We start from the raw sequence: 21644 nt of genomic DNA, 5'->3' as shown, positions 1-21644 counted from the left end.
TATGTACTGTATTTTTACTATTTACTGCTTGATCTCAGATGCATTAAGGCAGCAGGAAACTCATCCACTCATTACCTTTTAATGAGACACACCTGTTCTTTAAAAAGCATTCCAGGTGACTCCCTCATGAAGCTGGCTAAGATAATGACAACAGTGTACAAAGAGTCATCAAGGGAAACACTGGATACACTGAAGAATCTAAAATATCAAACTTTTCATTTGTTAACACTTTTTTTGTTTACCTCATAATTCCAGATGTGTTCCAGATGTTATTTTCATAGTTTTGATGTCTTCAGTTTTGTCCTACAGTGTAGAGACACACCTGTCAGTGATACTGTACACATCGACATGAGCGTTTCACTGGGAAATATGTCGCTTGTATTTTCATATGAACTACATCCGGAACATTGAGTAACATATTTTCCAAAATCTTCACTCGTGAGGAAATCACTGAATTGTTTTGATTAAGCTGCACAGTTTTTGTTTGTGAATGTTTCCATATAATATAAAGAACATTACACAGTGGTGTGAAGATATGAAGTTTATCTTCTTGTGTTGAAAATATTTCAATCTTTCACTCACCACTCGTGATAAATCCACTCACCACTCGGAGGTAAACTTCATATAATAAAGAGAAGTAAGAGTGCGAATGAGAATCAATATGAGATTCATATTGATATGAATTAAGTGAATGTCGAATGTCAGGTTGAACATGAGCAGTTTTTGTATCAAAAAACAAAACCCACCCCAAACCAATCAGGTGTGATGTATTTGACTGTGTGGAGGAAATGCAGTGGTGTGGAGACAGACAGGAAGTCCGACCTCTCTCAGTGTGTGTGAGAGAGATTGAGCTCAGAGACTCACACTCCTGCTCTGTGCGTTCAGCTTCCACTCTCTGGAAACTTTAGGAACCGTTTCTGTCTGAACTCCACTGATGTATCGGGTTCGAGTTCTCCAGGATGATCTCTTCATGTGGAAACTGGACTTCAGATTTAAATTTGGGATCTGATTCTGTCAGGAAGAGAAGGAGTCTGTGTGATGAGGCCTGGTGAAGCCAAGCTGTCTTTTAATATTTAAATATTATTTGGTAATAATAATAATAATAATTTGTAAGAATAATTTGTAATTACGCACGAACAGTAGTCTGTGCGTGATTTTGCTGAAAGCTGAAGAACTCGGTTCGGTTTGAGAGACAGACCCACTTTTAGAGAAGTGAACTGGTGCCTGAAGTCTGTGCACCAGGTTTTCACCACAAGGAGGGGGTGTTTCAGGGGAAGGTCCTTGCTCGAGTGTGGCTCCAGCGCAGGATCCGCGGACCCGAGCTCTTCTGAAACGCTGTGGGACAGAAGGAGCGCTGCGGCCCCATGGAACCGGTGGGCAGCACGATGACGGGGCCCTCGGACAGCCACCGGGGGACCGATGTGATGGAGAAGTACACGGAGGTGAGCTTCGGCCAGGGGAAGAGCGGCCCGGATGTGGCCCGTCTGTCCTGCCTCGCGCGGAACTTCGGGGACGTGGAGCCGCTGTGCGCTCTCTCCGCCCCGAACACCGGCGCTGATTTCACCGGCAGCGCGAGCCGGGAGCGCACCGAGGACTTTCTGAAGATCGAGCCGGGACCGTGGGAGGACATCACGGACAAAATGTTCCCACTCAAGGAGAGCACGACCTTAGGACTGTGCCCCACAGACGCGTGTAAGTTTATTAAAGACGAGCGGGAACCGGCGCTGATCTCCGCGCCTCCGCGCGCCGCCTTCGACATCCCGCAGCACGCCGAGGTGTTGGATGGGGTCACCGCGAACCTCGGCTCGGTCCAGCCGCCCTTCATGGACTCCGGCTCGGGCGTCATGGTGGATATTCCTCACCCGGGGGCACTAGTGCCTCTGTCCCAGATGAAGCCCGAGGCGGCCGCTGCGCTCGGCTTTGACTCGGCGGGGGTGTGTAAGACTGAGATGGGAGGATGGGACCCGCACCTGTGGTTCTCCGCCGCGCTGGCTGAGGAGCGGCCCGGTCAGGTGGGTTTCTCCCCGCAGGAAGGCCTCCACGGCTCGGGCTTCCTCCAGCGCGCTCCCGCGGTGTTCAGCGCCTTCCCGAGGTGAGTGGCGCACAGGCCGCGTCTTTACGCACCGCTTTATGAACCCGCACAGGCCCACGGACCTCACATTTACACATCATAGCTTCGAGCAGACCCTGCGGCCTTCAAACGCACAGATTTCAACTTAAATTAAGGATCTGTAAGGGCGAAAATGAACATTCTGTAGTTTTCTTTTTAATATTTTCAGGAAAACTCAACTAAACTGGGGTTTAAACAGCTTTACATTTGTTTAGAGGTCTTTAGTTCTCAACCCTGGTACCTGAGACCCTGTCATTACATTACATTACATTACATTACAGGCATTGAGCAGACACTTTTATCCAAAGAGACGTACACCGTGCCCAGAGCAGCCTGGGGGGCAGTTGGAGGTTCGGTGCCTTACTGAAGGGCACTTCAGCCATTCCTGCACAGTGAGCCCCAAAACACCTGATTCAGCTAATCAGCTCATTAACAGTCCCGAGTGAACTGAACAAAGTGTATTAGAGCAGAGAAAGACTAACCTGTGCGGGACGGGACGGGGCGTTCTCCAGGGAACCTGTGCTGTAGACTGTCATCAAAACTACATGTCTGTGTGTCCTCAGTGCTACCTTCTGTCCTGATGTTATTTCAGCCACAAAAATATTACGTTTTCCAAATCAGTTTTATTCCTCCGATGGTTTTATAAGTGTAAAAGCTGATAAAAGTAGGAGCACTACAGTGAAAAGCACCCAAATTGTCTTCAGATTTATGTTTTATTGCAGATGAAATGAAAATGTAGCATGTTCCTGAACATTACTGATCCTGGTGTTAGATATCCTGCAGCCTGATAACTGGGATAAGAACATTCCTTTAAAGAACAGAGGAGTCGTGAGCATCATGATGATGAATGTGAAGGTGGACATCACGCCTGTAATGCGTGTTTTATTTCATGGTAAACATCTTCAGATCCTTCAGCAGTCAGCTACACGCTGTGAACACTTGCTGTTTGTTCGTGTCTGTGATCATAGAAACACAGAGCGGAAGATGGGAGTGGAAGCAGATGAGATGAACAGGTAGAGAGAGAGAGAGAGAGAGAGAGCAGGATGGAGAGAACAAACAGACAAATAAAAACAAGCAGGGAAGTGAGCAGGGAACAAAAAATGGATGAGCTCTAAAATAATTTATTCTGATTAGAGTTTGAATTCATTTTCAGGTTGTTTTGTTGAGGCGAAATGTCTTTTGGGAAAGTCTTAGATCACCTGATTGGTCAGAAGGTGTTGATTAATTCTCTCTAACAGCAGCTCTGACAGTAGTGCAGGTTTATATTAATGCACTTGTTCTAATACGTTATGGTTTCCATAGTAACAGCTCATTTACAGGGGCGTGTCCAGCAGATGCAACACTGTTAATAAACAGGTTAAAAACATGTCATCACTGATCGAGTGAGATGTTTATTTAACATTTAGGGAAGGAGTCTCCAGTGTCAATGATTTGTAACAGTCAGAGGTAAAGCTGTAAACACACACGTATTTATTTTTTTAAAGGTTTTTTTGGTCTTTTTTCACCTTTATTGGATAGGACAGTGTAGAGACAGGAAATGAGTGGGAGAGAGAGACGGGGAGGGATCGGGAAATGACCTCGGGTCGGAATCGAACCCGGGTCCCCGGATTTATGGTATGGCACCTTATCCACAATGCCCCCTCATATGTATTTTTTAACCAGATTAAATCAGCCTCGCCCTGCAGAACTCTTTTATGGCATCTTCAGTGTGATGACTGTTTTTTTTTTTAATGGATTGAAGTCTAAATCCTCAGTGTGTGTGTGTGTGTGATCTGTGTGTAGTGTACATGCACAGAGAGCGTGTGTGATATGTGGAGACGAGGCTTCAGGCTGCCACTACGGAGTCCTGACATGTGGAAGCTGCAAGGTGTTCTTCAAGAGAGCTGTGGAAGGTAAGGGTGAGAGGAACGTGGTGGGAAAAGGAGACGGTGAGAAAATAAACAACAGCAGCAACATCCAGATCAGTGACGATAATCAGTGCATGTTATGATCTGAAGTGTTTTGAGCATCGCTGCAATCATGAGCAGAAAATTAGAAATGTATTAGAGATCCCAAACCAACTAAAGTCCTCGTGAGGTCATTTTGTGTTGTTAATGTTGTGTAATCTGTGCAGCAGAAATGTCTGAGCTCCGTGAATCATCTGTACACTGAGTCTCGCTCAGTCACTCGTCTATCACATGTGCCATCGTTCACCATGTTCTCTTTTGCGCACTTGTTATTCTCTGTATCTTCTAAAGACAGATATGTCAGAGCCACAATGTCTGACCATGACCATGTCACTCTGTTCTTTCAGCTTCGCCTCCATCTAGCTCACCTCCTCTCCTTCTCACTGTCTCCCTCTGCTCTTTCCTCATTCTTCCTTCTTATCCTCAAAATCTTTATTGCTCATTAAATTGCGATTTCAAAAGGACATACTTGCATTTACGTTTTGGGAGGTACAGTACACAGACAGTAAAATGAGGGAGTTTCCTTTATCTGGATGTTAACGATGGTTTCACTTTTGTGAAGGACACCATAACTATCTGTGCGCCGGGCGGAACGACTGCATTGTGGATAAGATCAGAAGGAAAAACTGTCCTGCGTGTCGTCTCAGAAAATGCTACCAGGCCGGGATGATGCTTGGAGGTAACTTTTCCGTGTGTGACCCCAGTGTGCTGCTCCTCTTCACCTCCTGATTGATTTACATCAGAAGAACTGAATGTACTTTAATATATGAGACAGTATCAGTTCAGTTATTACAGAGAGTAAATACGATCTAAACAAGTTCCCAAAATTCAATCAGAAGTAAAAGCACAATGACTAACTTTCTGGTTAAATTACAATGCAAGAGATCCGACTGAGCGTTTCTTGTTTGCTCAGTGAACCAGTATAACTTGCTCATGTGTTTCCAGATACTGAAATTTTTAGTGACGTAAAAATAATCATTTTAAAAAGTTTGTGAGAGAAAATACATAAACGCACAGAGTCATGAAGAGCAAGGAGTGATCAAAAGTCTGGGATGAAGTTCTGGAAGAGTATCAGTCAGGGTTTAATCATTAAAAAAAAATCCCGACATTAAATCTGTTATTAATGTAAAGAATATGACAGAACTGTGAGCCAGAGGAGCTCGTCCACCGAAAGTCAGTCAGCAGGTAAAGAAGGGATTAGTCAGAGCCAACAGGAAAAGGAGAACACTAAACATGACGCTACCATCACCATGCTTCACAGTTTGAATGTCCAGGTTCAGGCGTCTTCATGTTGAGGTCATGTGACAATTTAATTGAACAGATTGACTCCATTCAACAATGTTCTTTCACTTCTGATGGAAATTTGACCAGCAGTGGGGGTGAATACTTATGCAGTCACAATTTATTTTAATTATGTAAACTATATTTATATATTGAGGGCTATTTTGTGTAGATTCACAATATCAAATCCCAGAAAGTCCATTTCGGTTCCAGGTTGTCATGTGACACAACATGGAAAAGTTCAAAGGGGGTGAAAACTTATGAAACACTTTGTACCACAAATGTTTACATCAAAGCTGTTTTTGGTGAAAAATGTTTTTTTTTTTCAGTGTGGCATCAATAGCAATGTTTAAAACCTATGGATTAAAAGGTTCTTTGGGGAACCTATGAATGGTCCTTCTATAGAATTGCTCACATTTTTTTGCACATGAAATGTGTGTGTGTGTGTGTGTGTCTCTCTCTCACAGGTCGTAAGTTGAAGAGATTTGGTGTTCTGAAGGCTATGGGTCTAGGCCCGTCCCTGATGTTCCAGGGTCACACTTTGGCCTCCATGTCATGTGTTCCTGGGATCCAAGAGCTGCAGTTTTCACCTCAGTTTATAAACATCCTTGAGAACATTGAACCCGAGATGGTCTACTCTGGCTTTGATAACTCCCAAGCTGAACTGCCACATCTGCTCCTGAACAGCCTGAACAGACTGTGTGAGAGACAGTTGCTGTGGATCGTACGCTGGTCCAAGGCTTTACCAGGTTTGGCGACCTCTGTATCCACTCAGAGACACACACTGTTCCTGATTACGGTTCACCGCAGAGCCTTACACTGACACGACACGTCTTTGTGGTGGTTGTGTGATGAAGGCAGGTGAGGTTTATGATTTTTTGTGAAAGAGAGAACCATGTCCAGGTCGGAGGGCAAATCCAAACTGATGTGTGGGACGAAATTAAAGGCCGATCAAATCCCTTACATGAAACCAGTTGGTGATAACAGCGGTTCAGATTGGTGATGGAGGCGAACAGTAGGAGAAAGACACACAAGATGGATTACAACACTTGCGTATCATTTCCTCGCAGAAGAAGCAACACGTTCTGTAATAAAAATGGATTTTAATGTTCAGTTAGCGATGAATAACACGGAGAGTGACACTGATATTATATAATCACATTACAGACGACATCCAGCTCCGTGTCTACAAGACGAACTGCTCATTTTCACTTTATATAAATAATAAAATAAATAATATTGTAAACTGATCTGTACATCAGCATTTTTCACTCACGTCAGTGTTAAAGCTGATGCTAATGCTGCCATGGCAAGGGCACGAAGAATGCCACAGCTCATCACATCTTCATCACTTACACGTCACCTGTTACAGCCGTCATTCCGTAAATATCTTTAATCAGCTTCATAATTATTGACACATCTCAAATTTGATCGACTTTCCAGTCAAAGACAAAGAAAATGAAGACCTGCTGGATCACTGACGCTCTAGAGCTGATGCTCCTGTAACGATTGTTGGCATCATAAGTTCAGACAAGTGTCAAGATATTTATATTTTAGCTCGAAACCTGGTTATTTCTGCCAGGACGTTACACCTTGGCTGTAGATCTTTCAACAACACAGAGGTCTCACATATACACCAAATTCAACACAGAAATGTTTCTGGAACACAAATGAAAGTGACCTCAGTCTCTGGACTTGTTTAAACCTTGTGGTGTCCAGAGCGTCTTCTAACTGTGTATCTGTAGACTGTCCATATGGGGGCCGTCCTCTACAGGAGTGAAGTGATGAGAACCTCAGCTAGAAGTAGGGCATCACAATGGATCAGGCAGGTCCAAGGAGCAGGAGAGGTTCAGCATCACTGGTATCTCAAGATCAACATGTAATAGAGGGAGAGAGAGAAACACAGGTTGTTGGGTATGACCCTTGTCACCTAATGGTTAAGAACAGTGACCATTTTGTGCTGAGTGCAAGCAGAGACTCTGGTGAGAGTGGGGGGGGGGGGGGGGGGGGACCACGACACAGCATCCATACATCCCAGTTTACCAAAACACTCTGTCTGAGGATCCTCCAGATCTACTCCTTTACCTCATAAACACCATTAACACAAGGCTTGACTAAACAGATCTGTTTTCAGCCGAGACTTAAACACTGAGACTGTGTCTGATTCCCGAACGCTACTTGGAAGGCTGTTCCATAACTGTGGGGCTTTGTAAGAAAAGGCTCCGCCCCCTGATGTAGCCTTCACTATACGAGGTACCAGCAGATAGCCTGCACCTTTTGATCTAAGTAGGTGTGGCGGGTCATAGAGGAGCAGAAGTTCACTCAGGTACTGTGGTGCGAGACCATTCAGTGCTTTAAAGGTCAATAGTAGTATTTTATAATCAATACGAAATTTGACTGGGAGCCAATGCAGTGTGGATAAGACAGGGGTGATGGGGTCATATTCGGAGTGTCTAACATCCTCTACAAGTGCAAACAACTTTGTGAGACATTACAGGAAGAGACTCAGTGATGACAACCAGATTAAACAGAAAATATTTCTTATGAGTTTAATGCTTGTTGTTTTGTTTGTAAGGTTTCCGCAATTTACACATCAGTGATCAGATGACCCTGATCCAGTACTCGTGGATGAACCTGCTGGTGTTCTCTCTGGGCTGGAGAACCTTCCAGAACGTCTCCTCTGATTTCATGTACTTTGCTCCTGACCTCATCCTCAGCCAGTAAGTCTGATCAGTAAAGCCCACCTGACCTCGTCAAGATAATCAACGTGACGCTGTTTGGTTCAATATTAAACTCATGACCTCATAACGCTTTATATTGTTTTGATCATCACAAGTTGTACATGTTGTTCTAATGGATGTTCTTCTGGCAGTGAGTGTTGCGTTTATGTTACTGACTCTTTCCAGATGAAGTGATTTTCTTAACTAACAAGGAATAATTTATTTAAAAGTTTTGAATGATTTACAAATAATAATTGTCTGAATGACCTCGTGTGGAAAGTCTGAGAGGAAACAGTGTGTGTGAGATTTATTCTTGGACGCCGTGGAGACTTCAGATCTCTAAGACACTCGTGAAAGAGTCAGACACAACCTGAAGTTAGACACGTGTGAGTAATGGGCTGCATCAAAAAAATCAAATACAAAGGAAAAAAAAACCCCAAATAAAGAGTGTGTTGTGTTCATAAGGTCCGTGCGAATGAAAACGTTTTCCACAGACTTTATTTCACTGCTGTTTTAAACAAACCAACTTTTATATTAACTCTTAATTATAATACACACTCGGGTCATTTGGAGATGCGAAGGTATAATACTGATCAAACGCTGTCAGGATTAAAACTTAGTCCTCTCAAGTTTACACTTTTACATCTAATTTATTTGGTCAGACATGAAAATGGACATGTGCCGTTTTGTTTGTGTGAAAAACTCGTCATCTGTAGAACCTTTTATTCCTGTTTATTATGTCTGCATGTTTTTACACGTCACTAAATCAGGGCCAGAACTGTTTTGTACGACGTTTCAAATTTAATTACATTCTAGAATCATTTTTTTTCTCAGAGACGTTTGCATTTGACATGTCAGTGATAGAATCCTGAGCAGTCATGAAATCTTCCTCTTACGGTTCCTGGTCTTTTGTGTCTGTAGTGACCGGCTGAGGATGACTCCGATATACGACCTGTGCGTGGCCATGCAGGTGATCCCTCAGGAGTTTGCGAGGCTGCAGCTCAGCAGGGAGGAGTTCCTGTGCATGAAGGCCCTAATGCTGCTCAGCACTGGTAAACAAACAAACAAACAAACAAACAAACAAACAAACAAACAGCCTCCGTTTTCTTCATAGCAGTCCTAATAAACCTGATCTGATCTCACCTCTGAGACTGACCTACTTTTCAGTCTAAAATAACACGGTGTACCATTTTGAGGCTTTAGAGCTGATAGGAGACGGAGCAGGAGGTTGAGGAGGTGTTCAGATAAGAGTGATTCACTGCAGGGTCACGTGAACGTGATGAGCCTCGCCAGCGTCACCAAACCGTTATTGTGTACTGACTGTGTGGTTTCATCACTTAAATATAAAATATGAAGCAGCGCTGAAGGGCCCGAGCCCCTCTGCTATACCAAATCTGGCATGAATCCAACAAACTGCCTGGGAGGAGAACGTTAAAAGCCATGGTCTAATGGTTGGAGAAGCAGCTTTGGGACCAAAAGATCGCTGGGTTGGTCCCCTGGACCAGCAGGAATATGCTATGTTGTATGTCACTCTGGATAAGCGTGTCTGCTAAATGCCTGTAATGTAGCTTATCAAAACCCAAAATAACTCACTTCCTGTTGGCGAATACAATGCACCTTATAGTTTTGTTTGTCTTGGGGCTCCCCACACACCTGCCAAATTTGACACAGGTAGGTGAAACTATATACCAGGCAGAAGTCTCAAATGACATGTGGGGGTGCTATGGAGCTCCCTGGATACACCTGGCGTCAAGCCTCTAACCCTGAGTAGCAGTGGCCAGGACTGATGTCATACCAAATTTCATGAGTTTTCGCCCATGGGAACCACCTCAAAAACGTCCAAGTCTTGAAGAAAAATAAGAAGAAGAATCATGAGGGTGGCACGGTGGTGTAGTGGCTAGCGCTGTCGCCTCACAGCAAGAAGGTCCGGGTTCGAGCCCCGTGGCCGGCGAGGGCCTTTCTGTGTGGAGTTTGCATGTTCTCCCCGTGTCCGCGTGGGTTTCCTCCGGGTGCTCCGGTTTCCCCCACAGTCCAAAGACATGCAGGTTAGGTTAACTGGTGACTCTAAATTGAGCGTAGGTGTGAATGTGAGTGTGAATGGTTGTCTGTGTCTATGTGTCAGCCCTGTGATGACCTGGCGACTTGTCCAGGGTGAACCCCGCCTTTCGCCCGTAGTCAGCTGGGATAGGATCCAGCTCGCCTGCGACCCTGTAGAACAGGATAAAGCGGCTACAGATAATGAGATGAGATTTCTCAGTCTCAGCATTCGATATGTCATCTCTGTCCTGTTTTCAATGAAGTACAGAATTTCCACGATTTGAAAATCGCCATATTATATTTTTATTGACGTTTTACACAGCGTCCCAGTGTTTTGGAAATGGGGCTGTACCTTCATAACATAAATAAAAGATCACTGAGAAAATATTTAATCTGAAATGTGACTTGAACAAACCTGGTGCTGAAACTGAATCATCGTAAAGGACAGAGGGCAGATTTACTCACTGTGTCACATTAAAGTCCAGAGATCTGAAAGGGTTAATCATCAAGTCTCATCTCATCTCATTATCTCTAGCTGCTTTATCCTGTTCTACAGGGTCGCAGGCGAGCTGGATCCTATCCCAGCTGACTACGGGTGAAAGGCGGGGTTCACCCTGGACAAGTCGCCAGGTCATCACAGGGCTGACACATAGACACAGACAACCATTCACACTCACATTCACACCTACGCTCAATTTAGAGTCACCAGTTAACCTAACCTGCATGTCTTTGGACTGTGGGGGAAACCGGAGCACCCGGAGGAAACCCACGCGGACACGGGGAGAACATGCAAACTCCGCACAGAAAGGCCCTCGCCGGCCACGGGGCTCGAACCCGGACCTTCTTGCTGTGAGGCGACAGCGCTAACCACTACACCACCGTGCCGCCCCTAATCATCAAGTCATCATCTGTTTATCAGAAAAACATGAACACTGTGTGTGTGAGACAGTAAAGAGACAGGAGAGACAGGATTAATGGAATAAAAGGAATTAATGGAACTTTTGTTCAATAATAAACTCGCTGTTGTGCTTTTGGAGTAAAATAATGTATTTATTAAAGAATGACACCTTACAGTTTTTATCCATTTATAGTTACATTTAATGATGTGGAACATCTGTGGAATAAGTCCGTTCACAGACAAAACAAATGCGGTTTGTTATTACTTTTATTAATTACTTTGGTAAACAACCAGTTTTTAAATTTATTTATGAGTAGTTTATGTGGTGTGTCCACTGGACACGCCCCTGTGTATGAGCAGTTACTATAGAAACAAGAGTGTATTAGAACGAGGATGTTAACGTTCATGTTACAGCTGGAACTCCGTGTGCTGTTACACCGAAATAACGAACACCTTCTGACCAATCAGATTCAAGCATTCAACCACAGATAATTAATCAACACCTTCTGACCAATCACAGTCCAGAATTGCGATTGTATAAATAAAGGAATATAAAACAATGCAAGAACACATGACGTTAATGTTAGGTGTTTTTGCTTTTCAGTTCCTTTAGAGGGTTTGAAGAGTCAAAGCCAGTTTGATGAGATGAGACAGAACTACGTCCGAGAGCTGAGTAAAGCCGTGCAGATGAAGGAGAAGGGCGTGGTGGGCAGCTCACAGCGCTTCTACCATCTCACCAAACTCATGGACTCCATGCATGAGGTACATAAACACAACGCCACGTCACATACCACAGCATTACATCACGTCACATGACCCAGAACTTCATAAACAGAAACATTTATCTGTGTACAGTGTGTTTGTTTGTTTGTTTGTTTGTTTGTTTACAGTCACAGCAGCTGTCAAGGTCATACCTCTGCCAAAACACACAGTCTATATGATCCGATCTATAGGGAGTCTTCAGTTATGTAATTATCAAACTATGAATATAAATAAAAATAAATGAATACGGTTCTCTATAAATAAAGGGTAAAGTGAAATATTTGTTGATTTGAAAATAAATTATTTTATTGAGAATTATTCAGCACTTTACCTGAAGAAGACGAAGACTTCATGAAAAGTCTCTCTGAGCAAATGAGACATTTTCACTGGGATCTTCAGGGTCTTGGTGGAACCTTTCAGGAAGCTCAGAACCTCCAAGAACCTTTTTCTCAGAGTCTACAGCAGGAGCAGTCTTTTTAAAAATCTCATCTCATCTCATTATCTGTAGCCGCTTTATCCTGTTCTACAGGGTCGCGGGCGAGCTGGATCCTATCCCAGCTGACTACGGGTGAAAGGCAGGGTTCACCCTGGACAAGTCGCCAGGTCATCACAGGGCTGACACATAGACACAGACAACCATTCACACTCACACTCACACCTACGCTCAATTTAGAGTCACCAGTTAACCTAACCTGCATGTCTTTGGACTGTGGGGGAAACCGGAGCACCCGGAGGAAACCCACGCGGACACGGGGAGAACATGCAAACTCCGCACAGAAAGGCCCTCGCCGGCCACGGGGCTCGAACCCGGACCTTCTTGCTGTGAGGCGACAGCGCTAACCACTACACCACCGTGCCGCCCCTTTTTAAAAATACTTCTATAATTTTACATTTAAAAGACAGTAAACACAGATTTATTCACGCTGCAGAAAACAGACATGGATTTTCTAAAAACTGAAAATTTATTATACATTATTTTATTTCATACATTACGATACTTCTTTAAATGAATGTAAAGGGAAAGCTGTATCTCCAGGGGGCTGCAAAAGTAGGTATACAGTAAAGATTATTCCATTATTATAATAATAGTGTGAGGTTTCATTTAATACTAGAATTTGTTTTTCATTACTGTATACCTACTTTTGCAGCCCCGTGTGTGTGTGTGTGTGTGTGTGTGTATATATATATTAGAGAGAGAGTATTATTAAATGGTAAAGTAATCCAAGCTGTTTCATTTTTTTCTGTAGATATCAGAGAGCAGATATGAATTCTGTAGAATAATCAGCTGATTATCACTCGCTGTTCCATCACTCAGATAAACACACCTCACTTTATCACTCCCTGGAATTACACGCACATGTTCTGGCCTGATTCTGCAAATACAGCACTGATGGAACGTATGTGTGGTGTGTGTGTGTGAGATAATGTGCTAAAGTTTGCGTCACTCGTGTGTGTGTGTGTGTGTGTGTGTGCAGATAGTGAAGAAGGTCAACCTTTACTGTCTCAGCACCTTCATCCAGGCTGAGAGCATGAAGGTGGAGTTTCCCGAGATGATGTCGGAGGTCATTGCGTCACAGCTCCCGAAGGTTCTGGCCGGCATGGTCAGGCCCCTCCTCTTTCATGGGAAATGATGTCATGACAGAGCAGTGGATTGTGGGAAATGGACGAGTGCCATTCAGCTCAGTGACGTGATCTGGGAGAAACGTGTGTTTTTTTTTTTAAATGCTCTTTCTCCATGAGATGTGTAATGGTTCAATCCCTGCTTTTGTTCTGATGTTTAGTTCGAAGTAAAGATAAAACTTTCATGTTTTCTGTAACCGTCTCTCTGAGGAATCTCAGTCCTACAGTATAATTCCGTGGTGAAGACAAATTTACGACTAAACAGCACTTTAAACGTTACACTTCTTCTTTCACGGCTTTTATAAAGGAGGAGTCCAGCCCTGATGAAGAAAGAATGAATTCACAGCAACCAATTCACACCAATCTCTGAAAGTGTCTCCTGTGTCTCCGTATCAGCGGTACAGGGGGTCATCCTGCGTATTTTAACATTCATCAGGACAACAGAATAAAACGCACGGGTTGTGTGGCGTGAATGTGTTGAATGTTGTTAAAGAGATTATGTAAGGCTTGTCATTTCCGGGACCTGAACTCAGCAGACCTGGCAATGGAGGGAGGATCATTCCAGCACCATAAGTCAAGGTTGTGTCACATTCCTCTGCATTTAAATGGAAAAGTACACGGAGATCCTGGCGCCGGGCTGCGCCGCCGTCTTCTTCCTCTCCAGAAGGCTGGAAGTGTAACTGATGATGAGTGTGTGTTGTTTTCTTTTTGTGCATGTTGCTCAAAGTTATTAGGACTGTACAACATAATGAGGTTATGGTGTAGAAATTTATTGACAGTAAAACGTTCACACGTGTGAAAACAAGCAAAAAAAAAAAAAAACCCTAACACAGTGATAAGGCATTGTTCAGTTCAATCACTTCACCTGTTCAGTTCCAACACCTGATTAAAGACTGCATGGATAACGGCAACAAGACCATGTGCATTTTTCTTACAAGTTACAGCAATAAAATGTGAACAATATCGGTGACAAAAACACGAGAGAATGAAACTGCATCAGAACGGGTTCCTCATGCTGCACGCGAAAGAGTGAGAACAGTCTGAAGAGGAATAATGGAGGAAAAATGAGGCACGTTTTCAATCTCAGCCTTTCACAAATCAGTAAAGTGGAGATGGGAGTGTGTGTGTGTGTGTGTGTGTGCGGTGCTGCTCATCTGTTTGAGTTAAGATGAAGACACTAGAAATGTTTCTATGAACCAAAAATGGTTTCTGATGCTAATAAATAAACAAACGTGTTGAAGTGACGCTGTGTGTGTGTGTGTGAGGCTGTGAGCAGTGATGTGTTGCGTTGAGCTGTGTGTGTGTGTGTGTGTGTGTGTGTGTAATGTTAGCGATAGGAAGCAGAACACACACTTAGATTTTATTTCGCATCTGTCTCCTGGGACAGAATGTGAGGACGTCGCTTCACTGTATGTTTCCATTGAGAAAATCGAGACGAGATTACTAATGTGAGATAGAGGAAGGGGGCGGGGCTTCCAGGGGTCAAGTAATATCAGGGAGTCCAAAACACCTTCTCACCTGTCAATCATTCTGGATTCATACATCAGTCACCTCATCCGCTGTTTTTATTTGGGGGAAAAAGACGCCTTGTATTTCTGAGTGGAGCAAATGTTAAAACTTCTGAAGGTCAGTAACATCTGCAGTCACTTCACTTTACTGGGTTTTTTTTAGATGATGTAATAAAACCTTATGGTTACCAGATTTAACAAGACACAGACTTTCACTACAGATTAAAAAGGTAAAAAACCCCTACAGATGAATGAGTGCTTATAAAACATTATAACACTAAGAGCTTTATGCTAAAACAATCCTGAGGCTGAAGAACAGCAGGACGCTTTGAATAGAACCTCAGTGACCTCACCGACTGTTACAGCTCCAGAGATCAACCATTTTCACAATGATGAGCTCTACACACCATCTACTCCATCAGGACACGCTGGACGTGGGCTCCGTGAGTGGGCTCAGATGAAAACCACATAGTTTTTGGGGACGAGTCCTGTTTTGCCCTCGTATGTGGCCTGGAGCCAGCCGGGTTCCACTGAAGGGTACACTGCAGAACACACAGTACCGGAGTTAATGAAGGCCAGGCGGTGCAGGGACTGTGTGACATAACACTGAACCGTAACTGGGAAATCGTAACCTAACTGGAACAAGATTCAGAAATGACAAACAAAAACAGCCAATAAATCACAAGAACAAAAAAAACCCAAAACAAAACTCCAACCCAAATTAGAAACTATTAAAAATAAAACAATAATAAATAAAATATGTTCAACTTTTAGCCGTTTTATTTCATTCCATTTTGGAAACTTTTTTTTGCTTAATTTCTTAAATTATTAAATACTACTCCAGCTACTATTAATAATATAGATGCAAGCAGTGATGAGGGGGCCAAGCAGAGGAGGGTATAGTTGCCATGGAAACAGGTTTCATATCAATTGACCAAAGAATGACTGAGACATGAGCTCACTTCCTGTTTGGCAACTTGCTAAATATCTTTCAGTGTAACAGACGAACAGTTTTGAAAAGAAGAAATCTGTCAGAAAGTCTGATTCTCAGTCATGTTTCCATCCTGCAGACTAAACGGAATAACTGAAGCCCGAGACCCACAGCAGCCCTGAACAAACGAGCTCACTGAGGAGGGAACGACGGGCCTGGGCTTTCACATACCCATATATATACACACATATATAAAAGTGTGAGAGAGAGGGAGAGACAGAGAGAGAGCGAGGGAGAGACAGAGAGAGAGACAGACAGAGAGAGGGAGAATATTGGATGGTTGCAGGAAGATGTGAAGTGTATCTCTGAGTGGCGAGTGTGTATATCACAAGTGAGTGAAGTGAACGAGTGAAAATATTTTCAACACGAGAAAATAAACTTCATTTCTTCACCCCACTGTGTAATGTTCTTTATATTACATCGACACATCCACCAAAAAACGCACAAGTTAATGAAAAGAATTTTAATTTTGAACCAGTTCACCATTTTGACAACGCGCGTCTAGTCACCTGGAAAAGACTGGGAGTGATGTCATCGGAGTGAAATATCGGGGATTATGTCCCTCAGATCCGTGATGTATTTTGTATGAAAAATGTGTTTTTCAACACGAGAAGATAAACTTCATATCTTCAAGCCAGCGCGTGATTTTCTTTTTATTATATCAATACATTCACAAACAAAAAGTCCCCAAATTTATCAGAACAATTCATCGATTTCCTCACGAGTCACAGATAGAGATTTATGTCATGAAGATAAATATGAGATATTTCATGTTTTGTTGGTCAACTTTATGTCATTTGTTACTATCCATCCATTCCTGCGTTTCAGTCCTGCGACACATTCCAAAAGAAGATGGGGCGGGGCAATTTAGGCCGAGTAATGAGGTAAAACACTTAAAGAATGATGTGATGTGAAACAGGTGACTGTAATCATGATTTGGGACAAAATCAGTCTCCAGGAAAGGCCGAGTCTGCGTCTGAAATCACTCACTCATTCACTACTCCCTACTCACTATCTAGGGCATTCTATAGAGAGGACTATGTAGTGAGCTCATTGGTAAAAGAAAAAAGAAAAAAACAAAAAAACCACTTTGGGACACTACTCCGCCGTACCGTTATTTACATCATTACTGTCGCACAATTAAAACGTGCCGGATCAGTCGGCTGGTGGGTTTAAAAATAATAAATACATGCGTGTGTTTTTATGATAAATCCATATTACACTGAGCGCATTTCCAACATTAATCAATACAGAGTACTTTGTGTCTGCTGCAGCTTTCAGTTCTTTTAAACCAAGGCCGAATTTCTATGCCGCTGCCTTTTATTCAACCACATTTGAGGCTTTTGATTAATTCCTCACTCTGCACTGGAACTTTTATTCTTGTATTTTATTTGTCTCATCTCATCTCATCTCATCTCATCTCATCTCATCTCATTATCTGTAGCCGCTTTATCAGTGCAAGCTGGATCCTATCCCAGCTGACTACAGGTGAAAGGCGGGGTTCACCCTGGACAAGTCGCCAGGTCATCACAGGGCTGACACATAGACACAGACAACCATTCACACTCACATTCACACCTACGCTCAATTTAGAGTCACCAGTTAACCTAACCTGCATGTCTTTGGACTGTGGGGGAAACCGGAGCACCCGGAGGAAACCCACGCGGACACGGGGAGAACATGCAAACTCCACACAGAAAGGCCCTCACCGGCCCCGGGGCTCGAACCCAGACCTTCTTGCTGTGAGACGACAGTGCTAACCACTACACCACCGTGCTGCCTGTACTTTATTTGTCTTATTCTATTTTAGCTTTTTTCCTGTTTTCTTACTATTTTTAATTGTACTCGAATGTCCGTTTATAATGCGTTTCTTCCTCCGTCCGTTCACTCCAACACTTTTTATTTCTCTCAGCACGACTGCAATGCATGATGGGATATATTGCTTGGTTTGTGACCATTGGTTGTACTGTACACTACTTTTCACGGTGCATTGTGGGATACTATGAGTGCACTATGTACGGTGTAATAATTCTCACTATACATTCAGACAGCACTACAAAATGGTGACCTCACTGTATAGTCCACTGCATAGTGAGTGATTTTGGACACAGGCTGAGTCTTTGAGGAAATTAGGAACAATGGAACACGGGCCACACAGTGTAAATCAACAAGCACCCACAAAATGAATTTTTGTTCCATCCCCTGTGGGTCTATGTTTGGAACACATATACAGTTTCTCATATGTATTTCAAACACTACACCAAAAGTTCTCCAAAACATATCCAGTTAAATTTGCAAATTAGTCAGATTGTTAATTGTGTGATTTAACGTCATGCTTCAGTTCACGTCGCACAACAAATCCTCTGAGATGCTTCAATATTCACTGAACAGAGAAAAATGACAAAATTACAATCAAAATCTTTATAATAGAGTTACTGATCAGCTAGCACTGGAGGAAAATAATAACATTTTATTTTCTCCATATTTAAGCCAAATTTCAGATTCTGCCAGTTTTCAGTTTTCAACAATGATGCACAGGTTGCAGCACTAGTTTTGTCATAACTGAAAACGTATTTGCATTTTTGGAAATAAACGCCCGTTAAAGTCCACTGAACCAATGTTGGTCACTCATTAAGTGACTGGACAAGATGAACTGCTTTCCTGCTCAAATCTGTTCTTACAAGAACATCCTCACAATGAACAAGCCTTCCATCCAACTGTGTCCTCTGGACCTACAGGTACGTGTTCACTACCTGCTCTACATCGTTTCATCACCTTCTGGATAATCATCTTCATCACTGATTGTTATCTTCATCCTCCTGGGAATTCTCACAGTCCACACATTCACACAGGTCTGTACACGGCACGCTAGCATTTCAACAACAGCATCAACCTTGTGAACATTTCCTGTCCTGTAGCTACAGCTCACACATTGCACAAGAGGTTCTGGAGCCGGTGATCAGGGGGTTAGGGGGTCCATACAATGGTCAGCTCTCCCTAGTCCAAATCCCAACCACGTCCAGTGTGTGATGGTGTCAGTATCTGCTGTTGTGAAGCCCTCATGTGCACTGCAGCCTGGGAACTGCACCGCTTGCAATGTTGGGTCAGTGAATCTGTACGGGGGGGCAAGCTTTGTTTGTTCCCCTGCTGAAGAAGAGCAAAAACTCTCATCTCAGACATCATTTATTTTGTGGGCTTTATGACCATACAGGAGGCAAACAAACTCATCCAGTGAATTCAGGATGTCGTCATCAACACAATACCGATTCCTTAGATTTGTGAACACATTGCGGACTTGGGGTTATCTTGAAGAACTTGCAGTGCTCTGTGCTTCCCCTTCCCATAAAAGGCACTTGTTGAGTCACATCCTGTGAAGACATGCAGTTCAACAAGACACTTACAAAAGCCTGCACCCAACTTGCTTTGCATCTGAGTGAGGTCTGTTCTTCCCAGACGTGAAGAAGACACGGCCACTGAAGTTTTCCAGAATGCTCAGGACAATGATGTATCTGGGCTCCACATTACGATGCTGGAGTGTGATGTACTAGCAGGCTCTGCATGCAGAAGAAGTCTGGTGTCTGCCTCTTCACGATCACTGGAAAGATCTTTGCACTCAGCTGTCTCACAGATGTCTTGTTTCCAAGTTAAAAGATGGCAAAATGGTCCATGAGTCACCATGATCATCAGACCAACGCAGCATGTCGGCTTTCACAATTTCCACGTCTCAAAGTTCCAACTGGAACATTTTCCATTGGCATGGCATCTTCCGTTCCTTGTCGTATATCTTTCCAACATGTGAATCTCCTCGAGCACGCCTCTCTATATTCTTCATGCTCACAAGTGGATGTGTGTCACACACAAAATCTACTCCAGAGAGCTTGTTCCTTCTTGCAATACAACATGAGTATAGCATCAGAAAGCTCTCCAAAGGCATCAGGAATATTTCGCATGGACTGAAGATAAGCCATTGCGTCAATTACCAGAGCTGCATCCTCAGGGAATTCTGTCCCATAAAAGTTGCAACAGGCATCTTCTGCGAACTAATCCACTTTTTTTGAACATTCCACAATTTTTGTGCATCAGTAACAGTTTGTCCTTTCTCATCTGTAACAGAACTCAAGTGCACAAAACTTTGGATTTATCGGAGAATCTCCGGTCCACAGTATTGTTGGTGACGCCATTTTGTTTAGTCAGTTGATCGACCTTTGACATACAAGTAGAATTCTGTCACATGGTGCCTGTGCCCAAGTGTATTAATGCGTTCTCTGGCTCACAATGGTAAACAATGTTCAGTGCGGTGGAATATTTAGACCTGAATTTGATCACAATTTACTCAAATTTGACAATTGGTTTTGTGGAGAACTTTTCAGCATTTAAATCTTCATCAAACAGCACATTTTAAACCAAGGCGTTCTCTTCAACCCAAGGGGGTTGGAATGGGCTTGTGAGTTACATGTTACTCCGTATGGCCTAACAATGTTCCTCAGAGAAAGATAGGAAGGAATTTGGATACTTCACCCTCTATGGTGCAGAATATCATTAAACCATTCAAGGAATCTGGAGGAATTTCGGTGTGTAAAGGGCTCAAGCCTAATCTGAACCCCCGTGATCTCCGATCCCTAAGACGGCATCAAGAACTGACATTCATCTACAGCTGATAGAACCACATGGGCTTGGGATTACTCTGGAGAACCTTTATCAAGCTACAATATGGAATTACATCCACAAACACCAGTTAAAACTTCACTGTGTAAAAAGGAAGCCTTATGTTAACTGTGTCCAGAAGCGCCATCGACTTCTCTGGGCTTGGAGGCGTTTGGGATGGACCATCACACAGTGGGAACGGGTATTGTGGTCAGACAAATCAGTATTCCAGGTGTTTTTTTTTGAAGAAATGGACACTGTGTGCTCCAGACCAAAGAGGAAAAGGCCATCACCATCCAGACTGTTAGCAGGAACAAGTCCCAAAGCCAGGGTGTGTCATGGTATGGCGTTGGGTCAGTGCCCTTGGCAAAGGTAACTTATACTTCTGTGATAGAACGTTAATGCAGAAAAGTCCACTGAGATTTTGGAGCAACATCTGCTGCCTTCAAGACGACGTCTTTTCCAGGGAGATTTCAACAAGATGACGCAAAACCACATTCTGCTCACATTACAAAGGCGTGGCTGTGGAAGAAGAGGGTGTGTCCCCTCTGTCCCCAATAGAGAATGTGTGGAGAATTTCTCATCTCATCTCATCTCATTATCTCTAGCCGCTTTATCCATCTACAGGGACGCAGGCAAGCTGGAGCCTATCCCAGCTGACTACGGGCGAAAGGCGGGGTACACCCTGGACAAGTCGCCGGGTCATCACAGGGCTGACACATAGACACAGACAACCATTCACACTCACATTCACACCTACGCTCAATTTAGAGTCACCAGTTAACCTAACCTGCATGTCTTTGGACTGTGGGGGAAACCGGAGCACCCGGAGGAAACCCACGCGGACACGGGGAGAACATGCAAACTCCGCACAGAAAGGCCCTCGCCGGCCACCCCGAACCCGGACCATCTTGCTGTGAGGCGACAGCGCTAACCACTACACCACCGTGCTGCCCTGTGGAGAATTTAGAAATGAAAAATATGACAGTTACGACCCCGAACTGTTTCACACTGTGGCAGCGGGGATGTGATCAAGCGTCGGTCTGTGAATGGAGGGCGGAGTCAGGGAAGGTAAGTGGCAGAATCACTGCACCTGACGGGAATTAACCTGTGTTTGTGTGTCTTCC

General features: G+C 43.6%; 2 protein-coding genes and 1 long non-coding RNA gene across 9 annotated transcripts in view; 1 reads left to right on the top strand and 2 right to left on the bottom strand.

Annotated features, from left to right (window-relative positions):
* The window catches only part of LOC132887652 (uncharacterized), a 44438-nt gene extending 43776 nt beyond the window's left edge, over window positions 1-662 (bottom strand). The window contains exons 1-2 of the long non-coding RNA XR_009654865.1: window positions 583-662; window positions 243-303 (exon numbers count right to left, since the gene is read on the bottom strand). This is a non-coding gene — a long non-coding RNA (uncharacterized LOC132887652). The remainder of the gene's footprint in view (window positions 1-242; window positions 304-582) is intronic.
* A 183-nt stretch (window positions 663-845) lies between these two features.
* pgr (progesterone receptor) lies at window positions 846-14587 on the top strand. The gene is made up of 8 exons (XM_060923123.1): window positions 846-2092; window positions 3893-4002; window positions 4619-4735; window positions 5805-6086; window positions 7913-8057; window positions 8979-9109; window positions 11597-11754; window positions 13230-14587. Exons 1-8 carry the CDS (start codon window positions 1365-1367, stop codon window positions 13383-13385), a joined length of 1827 nt encoding a protein of 608 aa, XP_060779106.1. The 5' UTR covers window positions 846-1364; the 3' UTR covers window positions 13386-14587.
* Window positions 14124-21644, bottom strand: part of LOC132887650 (rho GTPase-activating protein 42-like) — a 118945-nt gene continuing 111424 nt past the window's right edge. For all 7 annotated transcript variants that reach the window (XM_060923119.1, XM_060923117.1, XM_060923118.1 and 4 more), the window contains one exon: window positions 14124-15424. In XM_060923119.1, coding sequence (XP_060779102.1) covers window positions 15301-15424 — 124 coding nt within the window. In that variant the 3' untranslated portion in view covers window positions 14124-15300. The remainder of the gene's footprint in view (window positions 15425-21644) is intronic.

Source organism: Neoarius graeffei, chromosome 6, assembly GCF_027579695.1.
Source record: "Neoarius graeffei isolate fNeoGra1 chromosome 6, fNeoGra1.pri, whole genome shotgun sequence".
Classification (NCBI taxonomy): Eukaryota; Metazoa; Chordata; class Actinopteri; order Siluriformes; family Ariidae; genus Neoarius; species Neoarius graeffei.
The sequence above is the reverse complement of the archived record's forward strand: the minus strand, read 5'-3'. Positions and strand labels throughout refer to the sequence as shown.

Excerpts from the sequence above, each read along its gene's own strand:
- pgr (XM_060923123.1), top strand. The coding sequence starts at position 1,365 with ATGGAACCGGTGGGCAGCACGATGACGGGGCCCTCGGACAGCCACCGG. Across the intron at positions 4,736-5,804 it reads GGCCGGGATGATGCTTGGAG|GTCGTAAGTTGAAGAGATTT; the intron begins GTAACTTTTCCG and ends TCTCTCTCACAG. Across the intron at positions 9,110-11,596 it reads CCTAATGCTGCTCAGCACTG|TTCCTTTAGAGGGTTTGAAG; the intron begins GTAAACAAACAA and ends TTTGCTTTTCAG.